This window comes from Kogia breviceps, chromosome 13 (assembly GCF_026419965.1).
Source record: "Kogia breviceps isolate mKogBre1 chromosome 13, mKogBre1 haplotype 1, whole genome shotgun sequence".
Lineage (NCBI taxonomy): Eukaryota > Metazoa > Chordata > Mammalia > Artiodactyla > Physeteridae > Kogia > Kogia breviceps.
In genome coordinates this window covers 51,119,495-51,128,715 of record NC_081322.1, presented here as the reverse complement: position 1 = coordinate 51,128,715, position 9,221 = coordinate 51,119,495, and the positions used below count along the sequence as shown (strand labels likewise).

The following is a 9,221-nucleotide window of genomic DNA, read 5'->3' as shown; positions in this document are numbered from 1 at the left end:
GGCAAAGTGGAGATTCCCACATGGAGGATCGGTGCCGACAGGCACTCACCAGCCGGAGAGGCTTGTCTGCTCACCCGCAGGGGCGGGTGGGGGCAGGGAGCTGAGCCTCGGGCTTCAGTGGGATCGCAGGGAGAGGTCGGGAGTTGGCAGACTGAAAACAGCCTGAAGGGGTTAGTGCACCACGGCTAGCCAGGAGGGAGTCCAGTTGAAGTCTGGAGCTGCCGAAGAGGCAAGAGGCCTTTTCTTCCCTCTTTGCTTCCTGGTGCGCGGAGAGGGGTTTAAGTGCACGGCTTAAAGGAGCTCCAGAAACGGGCGAGGAGCTACCGAAGAGACAAGAGACTTTTTCTTGCCTCTTTGTTTCCTGGTGCAGCAGACAGGGGATTAAACGCACCGCGTAAAGGAGCTCCAGAAACGGGCGCGGAGCTGCCGAAGAGACAGGAGACTTTTTCTTGCCTCTTTGCTTCCTGGGGCGCGAGGAGAGGGGATTAAGGGCACCGCGTAAAGGAGCTCCAGAAATGGGCGCGAGCGGCGGCTGTCGGCATGGACAGTAGAGACGGGTGTGGGATTCTAGGGTTGCTGCTGCCGCCACCAAGAGGCCTGTGTGCGAGCACAGGTCACTCTCCACACTGCCCTTCCCGGGAGCCTGTGCAGCCCGCCACTGCCGGGGTCCCGAGATCCAGGGGCAGCTTCCCCGGGAGAACGCGCGGCGTGCCTCAGGCTAGTGCAGCGTCGTACCAGCCTCTGCCGTCGCAGGCTCACCCCCGCATCTGTGCCCCTCCCTCCCCCCGGCCTGATCCAGAGCGCCCGAATCAGCTGCTCCTTTAACCCCGTGCTGTCTAAGCAAAGGGCAGATGCCTTCGGACGACCTACGCGCAGAGGCGCAGCAAAGTCCAAAGCTGAACCCCAGAAGTTGTGCGAACAAAAAGAAGAGGGGGCGATCTCTCCCAGCAGCCTCAGAAGCAGCAGCTTAAAACTCCACAATCAACTTGAAGTGCCCTGCATCTGTGGAAAACCTAAATAGACAGCGAAATATCCCAAGGTGAGGAGGTAGACTTTGGGAGCAAGATATACTATTATTTTCCCCTTTTGTCTCTTTGTGACTATGTATGTGTGTGCTGCTGTGTGAGATTTTGTCTGTATAGCTTTGCTTTCACCATTTGTCCTAGGATTAGACCGACCCGTCTTTTTTGTTTTTTTCTTAATAGAAATTTTTCTTCTTAATAATTATTTTTTATTTTAATAACTATATTTTATCCTACTTTATTTTGTCTTCTCCCTTTCTTTCTTCCTTTCTTCCTTCCTTTTTCCCCTCCTTCCTTCCTTTCTTTCTTCCTTCCTTCCTTCTTTCCTCCCTTCCTTCCTTTTCTTCCTCCCTTCCTTCCTCCCTTGGTTCCTCCCTTCCTTCCTCTCTTCCTTTCTCCCTTTCTTCCTCTCTTCCTTCTTTCCTTCCTTTCTTCCTTCCTTCATTTCTTCCTTCCTTTCTTCCTTCCTCCCTCCCTTTCTTCTCTCCCTCCTTCCTTCCTTTCTTTCCTTTCTATTTATTCTCCCTTTTATTTTGAGCCGTGTGGATTAAAGGCTCTTGGCACTCCAGCCAGGCATCAGGGCTGTGTCTCCAAGGTGGGAGAAGCAACCTCAGGACACTGGTCCACAAGAGGCCTCCCAGCTACACGCAATGTCAACCGGCAAAAATCTCCCAGAGATCTCCATCTCAACACCAAGACCCAGCTTCACTCAAGGACTGGCAACGAACAGTGCTGGACACCCTATGCCCAACAAAGAGCAAGACAGGTCTACAGGCCCAGCCATTAGCAGAGAGGCTGCCTAAAATCATAATAAGGCTACCAACATCCCCAAACACACCACCAGACGTGGACCTGCCCACCAGAAAGACAAGATCCAGCCTCATCCACCAGAACACAGGCACTAGTCCCCCCAACCAGGAAACCTACTCAACCCACTGAACCAACCACAGCCACTGGGGACAGCCACCAAAAACAGAGGGAACTACGAACCTGCAGCCTGCAAAAAGGAGACCCCAAACACAGCAAGATAAGCAAAATGAGAAGACAGAAAAACACACAGCAGATGAAGGAGCAAGATAAAAACACAGCAGACCTAACAAATGAAGAGGTAATAGGCAGTCTACCTGAAAAAGAATTCAGAATAATGATAGTAAAGATGATTCAAAATCTTGGAAATAGAATAGACAAATTGCAAGAAACAGTTAACAAGGACACAGAAGAAATAAAGAGGAAGCAAGTAACAATGAGGAACACAATAAATGAAATGAAAAATACTCTAGATGGGATCAATAGCATAATAAATGAGGCAGAAGGACGGAGAAGTAACCTGGAAGATAAAATAGTGGAAATAACTACTGCAGAACAGAATAAAGAAAAAAGAATGAAAAGAACTGAGGACAGTCTCAGAGACCTCTGGGACAACATTAAATGCACCAACATTCGAATTATAGGGATCCCAGAAGAAGAGAAAAAGAAAGAGACTGAGAAAATATTTGAAGAGATTATAGTTGAAAACTTCCCTAATATACGAAAGGAAATAGTCAATCAAGTCCAGGAAGCACAGAGAGTCCCATACAGGATACACCCAAGGATAAACACGCCAAGACACATAATAATCAAACTGTCAAAAATTAAATACAAAGAAAACATATTAAAAGCAGCAAGGGAAAAACAACAAATAACACACAAGGGAATCCCCATAAGGTTAACATCTGATCTTTCAGCAAATACTCTACAAGCCAGAGGGAGTGGCAGGACATATTTAAAGTGATGAAGGGAAAAAACCTACAACCAAGATTACTCTACCCAGCAAGGATCTCATTCAGATTTGATGGAGAAATTAAAACCTTTACAGACAAACAAAAGCTGAGAGAGTTCAGCACCACCAAACCAGCTTTACAACAAATGTTAAAGGAACTTCTCTAGGCAGGAAGCTCAAGAAAAGGAAAAGACCTACAATAACAAACCCAAAACAGTTAAGTAAATGATAATAAAAACATACATATCGATAATTACCTTAAATGTAAATGGATTAAATGCTTCCACCAAAAGACACAGACTGGCTGAATGGATACAAAAACAAGACCTGTATAAATGCTGTCTACAAGAGACCCACTTCAGACCTAGGGAAACATACAGACTGAAAGTGAGGGGATGGAAAAAGATATTCCATGTAAATGGAAATCAAAATAAAGTTGGAGTAGCAATTCTCATATCAGACAAAATAGACTTTAAAATAAAAACTATTACAAGAGACAAAGAAGGACACTACATAATGATCAAGGGATCAATCCATGAAGAAGATATAAAAATTGTAAAAGTTTATACACCCAACATAGGAGCACCTCAATACATAAGCCAAATGCTAACAGCCATAAAATGGGAAATCAACAGTAACAAAATCATAGTAGGGAGATTTAACACCCCACTTTCACCAATGGACAGACCATCCAAAACGAAAATAAATAAGGAAACACAAGCTTTAAATGATACATTACACAAGAGGGACTTAATTGATATTTATAGGACATTCCATCCAAAAACAAAAGAATACACATTTTTCTCAAATGCTCATGGAACATTCTCCAGGATAGATCATATCTCAGGTCACAAATCTAGCCTTGGCAAATTTAAGAAAATTGAAATTGTATCAACTATCTTTTCCAACCACAACACTATGAGACTAGATATCAATTACAGGAAAAGATCTGTAAAAAATACAAACATATGGAGGCTAAACAATACACTACTTAATAACGAAGTGATCACTGAAGAAATCAAAGAGAAAATCAAAAAATACTTAGAAACAAATGACAATGGAGACACAATGACCCAAAACCTATGGGATACAGCAAAAGCAATTCCAAGAGGGAACTTTATAGCAATACAATCCTACCTTAAGAAACAGGAAACATCTCGAATAAACAACCTAACCTTGCACCTAAAGCAATTAGAAAAAGAAAAAGAAAAAAAAAAAAAAACCCAAATTTAGCAGAAGGAAAGAAATCATAAAAATCAGATCAGAAATAAATGAAAAAGAAATGAAGGAAACAATAGCAAAGATTAATAAAACTAAAAGCTGGTTCTTTGAGAAGATAAATAAACCATTAGCCAGACTCATCAAGAAAAAAAGGGAGATGACTCAAATCAATAGAATTAGAAATGAAAAAGAGATGTAACAACTGACACTGCAGAAATACAAAAGATTATTAGAGATTACTACAAGCAACTGTATGCCAATAAAATGGACAACCTGGAAGAAATGGACAAATTCTTAGAAATGCACAAGCTGCCAAGACTGAACCAAGAAGAAGTAAAAAATATGAACAGACCAATCACAAGCACTGAAATTGAAACTGTGATTAAAAATCTTCCAGCAAACAAAAGCCCAGGACCAGATGGCTTCACAGGCGAATTCTATCAAACATTTAGAGAAGAGCTAACACCTATCCTTCTCAAACTCTTCCAAAAGACAGCAGAGGGAGGAACACTCCCAAACTCATTCTATGAGGCCACCATCACCCTGATACCAAAACCAGACAAAGACGTCACAAAGAAAGAAAACTACAGGCCAATATCACTGATGAACATAGATGCAAAAACCCTCAACAAAATACTAGCAAACAGAATCCAACAGCACATTAAAATGATCATACACCACGATCAAGTGGGGTTTATCCCAAGAATGCAAGGATTCTTCAATATATGCAAATCAATCAACGTGATACACCATATCAACAAACTGAAGGAGAAAAACCATATGATCATCTCAATAGATGCAGAGAAAGCTTTTGACAAAATTCAACACCCATTTATGATAAAAACCCTCCAGAAAGTAGGCATAGAGGGAACTTTCCTCAACATAATAAAGGCCATATATGACAAACCCACAGCCAGCATTGTTCTCAATGGTGAAAAACTGAAAACATTTCTACTAAGATCAGGAACAAGACAAGGCTGCCCACTCTCACCACTCTTATCCAACACAGTTTTGCAAGTTCTAGCCACAACAATCAGAGAAAAAAAAGAAATAAAAGGAATCCAAATAGGAAAAGAAGAAGTAAAGCTGTCACTGTTTGCAGATGACATGATACTATACATAGAGAATCCTAAGGATGCAACCAGAAAACTACTAGAGCTAATCAGTGAATTTGGTAAAGTAGCAGGATACCAAATTAATGCACAGAAATCTCTGGCATTTTTGTACACTAATGATGAAAAATCTGAGAGTGAAATTAAGAAAACACTCCCATTTACCACTGCAACAAAAAGAATAAACTATCTAGAAATAAACCTACCTAAGGAGACAAAAGACTTGTATGCAGAAAACTATAGAACACTAATGAAAGAAATTAAAAATGATACAAATAGGTGGAGAAATATACCATGTCATTGGATTGGAAGAATCAACATTGTGAAAATGACTCTACTACACAAAGCAATCTACAGATTCAATGCAATCCCTATCAAACTACCACTGGCATTTTTAACAGAACTAGAACAAAAAATTTCACAATTTGCATGGAAACACAAAAGACCCCGAATAGCCAAAGCAATCTTGAGAACAAAAAATGGAATCAGGCTCCCTGACTTCAGACTATACTACAAGGCCACAGTAATCAAGACAGTATGGTACTGGCACAGAAACAGAAATACAGATCAATGGAACAGGATAGAAAGTCCAGACGTAAACCCACACACATATGGTCACCTTATCTTTGATAAAGGAGGGAAGGATATACAGTGAAGAAAAGACAGCCTCTTCAATAAGTGGTGCTGGGAAAACTGGACAGCTACATGTAAAAGTATGAAATTAGAACACTCCCTAACACCATACACAAAAATAAACTCAAAATGGGTTAAAGACCTACATGTAAGGCCAGACACTATCAAACTCTTAGAGGAAAACATAGGCAGAACACTCTATGATATAAATCACAGCAAGATCCTTTTTGACCCACCTCCTAGAGAAATGGAAATAAAAACAAAAATCAACAAATGGGACCTAATGAAACTTAAATGCTTTTGCACAGCAAAGGATACCATAAATAAGACCAAAAGATAACCCTCAGAATGGGAGAAAATAGTTGCAAGTGAAGCAACTGACAAAGGATTAATCTCCAAAATTTATAAGCAACTCATGCAGCTCAATAACAAAAAAACAAACAACCCAATCCAAAAATGGGCAGAAGAACTAAATAGACATTTCTCCAAAGAAGATATACAGATTGCAAACAAACACATGAAAGAATGCTCAACATCATTAATCATTAAAGAAATGCAAATCAAAACTACAATAAGATATCATCTCACACAAGTCAGAATGGCCATCGTCAAAAAATCTACAAACAATAAATGCTGGAGACAGTGTGGAGAAAAGGGAACACTCTTGCACTGCTGGTGGGAATGTAAATTGATACAGCCACTATGGAGAACAGTATGGAGGTTCCTTAGAAAACTACAAATAGAACTACCATACGACCCAGCAATCCCACTACTGGGCATATTCCCTGAGAACACCATAATTCAAAAAGAGTCATGTACCAAAATGTTCATTGCAGCTCTATTTACAATAGCCAGGATATGGAAGCAACCTAAGTGTCCATCAACAGATGAATGGATAAAGAAGATGTGGCACATATATACAATGGAATATTACTCAGCCATAAAAAGAAATGAAACTGAGTTATTTGTAATGAGGTGGATAGACCTGGAGTCTGTCATACAGAGTGAAGTAAGTCAGAAGGAGAAAAACAAATACCCTAGGCTAACACATATATATGGAATCTACGAAAAAAAGTCATGAAGAGATTAGTGGTAGGATGGGAATAAAACACAGACCTACTAGAGAATGGACTTGAGGATATGGGGAGGGGGAAGGGTAAGCTGTGACGAAGTGAGAGAGTGGCATGGACATATATACACTACCAAATGTAAATTAGATAGCTAGTGGGAAGCTGCCGCATAGCACAGGGAGATCACCTCTGTGCTTTGTGACCACCTAGAGGGTTGGGATAGGGAGGTTGGCAGAGAGGGTGACGCAAGAGGGAAGAGATATGGGAACATATGTATATGTATAACTGATTCATTTTGTTGTAAAGCAGAAACTAACACACCATTGTAAAACAGTTATACTCCAATAAAGCTGTTAAAAAAAAAAAAAGTGGGAGCAATGGAAAACAGACAAAATATTAAAAATCAAGAATTTCAGAAGAAGGACGACTCGAGTTCCGTTTGGAGGCATCTTTGAGCTCCTCGAGTAGGCATCATGAGTAAAGCTCACCCTCCCGAGTTGAAAAAATTTATGGACAAGAAGTTATCGTTGAAATTAAATGGTGGCAGACATGTCCAAGGAATATTGAGGGGATTTGATCCCTTTATGAATCTTGTGATAGATGAATGTGTGGAGATGGCAACTAGTGGGCAACAGAACAATATTGGAATGGTGGTAATACGAGGAAATAGTATCATCATGTTAGAAGCTTTGGAACGAGTATGAACAGTGGCTGTCTTCACCAGAGAAATCAACTGCTTCCACATGTCCCCTCTCCACATTTTACTACGATGAAAATTGGGTCGTGTACATTTTCTTACTGAACTTTTTTGTTAAATAAACTTCTGTAATAGTCAAAAAAAAAAAAAAGAATTTCAAAATGCAAAATATTAAAACACAAATAATTTAATTCAAAACTGCCTTGCAATGACAACTCCAGAATACACAGGATTTTGTTCCTTTTACCTGAACGACAACAAGAACTATAGCCACCATTCAGTGAATATCTTCTATGTGCCTGGAATCCTATCAGGAGGCCTAATCCTTATAGCATTAATGCATAGTTATCATCCCAGTTTCACAACTGAGAAAAATGTGTCAGGGTCACATAGCTGAGAAGTGGCTGAGCCATGACAAAAACTCAGGTCTCTATTGCCAAGGCATATTCTCTTTCCAATGCAGCACTTAAATTACACTGAGCAAGCTGGCCTTGAATTTGGTTTGGATCTATTCCCAGGGTTATTAGACCCATCCAGGATATACTATCTAATCTTCTCTTGTAGAATCTCCACCCTCCCCATCTCTACCTTTGTCTCTTCTGGTATTCTTCAGCTCTACAGCCATTCTAGTCTCTGGGGTCAGTTCTGGTCCCAAGCTTTTTCTGACTTTGAATTCTTATTTATCACTCTTTCTCCTCACACAGGTCAACTGGAATTTATAATCATTACAGTTTTATAAGCTCAAAATAGCTTAACTATAATCTCACTTATCACATGATTGTAAGGGCAGAGCTACTCTTACACACTATATTTGGTACATGTGAGAGCTCTCCTGTGTCATGACTCTTTTAAAAGAGTTGCACTGGTGTTATTAGTTTTTTCAAAGTCTTTATTTTTTTCACCCAACTAGATGGAGAGATTCCTTTTAGGCAAGAATTTGGGTCATATTCTTCAGTTCTTTAATGCTAGATGTGTATAATTAAAGGTACAATAAAATATGCCAAGTAAACTTAATCTACATTTCAGTAAATATTACAGCAAAGGGCAACCTAACTCAAAATAAAGAAACTTGAATTTACTTGCAAAAGCATAGTTTTTGAAGTCTCTTACTGAAGACAAAACTACATAGCTACATGATAGGATGCAATTAGAAAACAACAACTCATATGCCATTCAGAACTCAGTTGCCAAGAATAACACAGCTAAAATGCATGCTGTGACCACTGTTGAAAGAGAATAAAGGAAAATAAGTGTGAGGCCACCTCCTCTTTATAAGGTTGAGAATTCAATCTCAGAAATAAAACAAACCTTAACAAAAGATGATGAAACATAAGAAGAGCTACTGCAGACAAGGAAATACAGAGGGAAAATGAATCAAGACTCCTTAATGTAGCACAATAGACACAAAATATGGGTGATTTGAACAGAGCCAAGAAGGAAATTTACAGGAATGTTTGGGATTCAAGATGTTGCAATGTTTGAATTCATTATTTTGTTTTCAAAGACAATGTCAGAACTCTAAAGAGAGTTGGCCTACCTATGGAAATTCAAGGGAGCCTTTCTCATTCTCTTTGCTTATTGATGGCCAATCAAAAAGACTCCAAAGAGAGACCAAGAAATGTGGAGTTTGGTAGCACAGTGTACTGAGTGATATATTATGATGACATGAAAATTGTCCACTTAGATGCCCAGAAAATGTGTGCCTTT

General features: G+C 39.8%; 1 protein-coding gene across 1 annotated transcript; it reads left to right on the top strand.

Moving 5' to 3' along the window:
* Nucleotides 1–7,239: 7,239 nt before the first annotated feature.
* Nucleotides 7,240–7,614, top strand: LOC131767909 (small nuclear ribonucleoprotein G). The gene has a single exon (XM_059083337.2). The coding sequence runs from the start codon at nt 7,291–7,293 to the stop codon at nt 7,519–7,521; it is 231 nt and encodes a 76-aa protein (XP_058939320.1). The 5' UTR covers nt 7,240–7,290; the 3' UTR covers nt 7,522–7,614.
* The last annotated feature ends 1,607 nt before the right edge of the window (nt 7,615–9,221 follow it).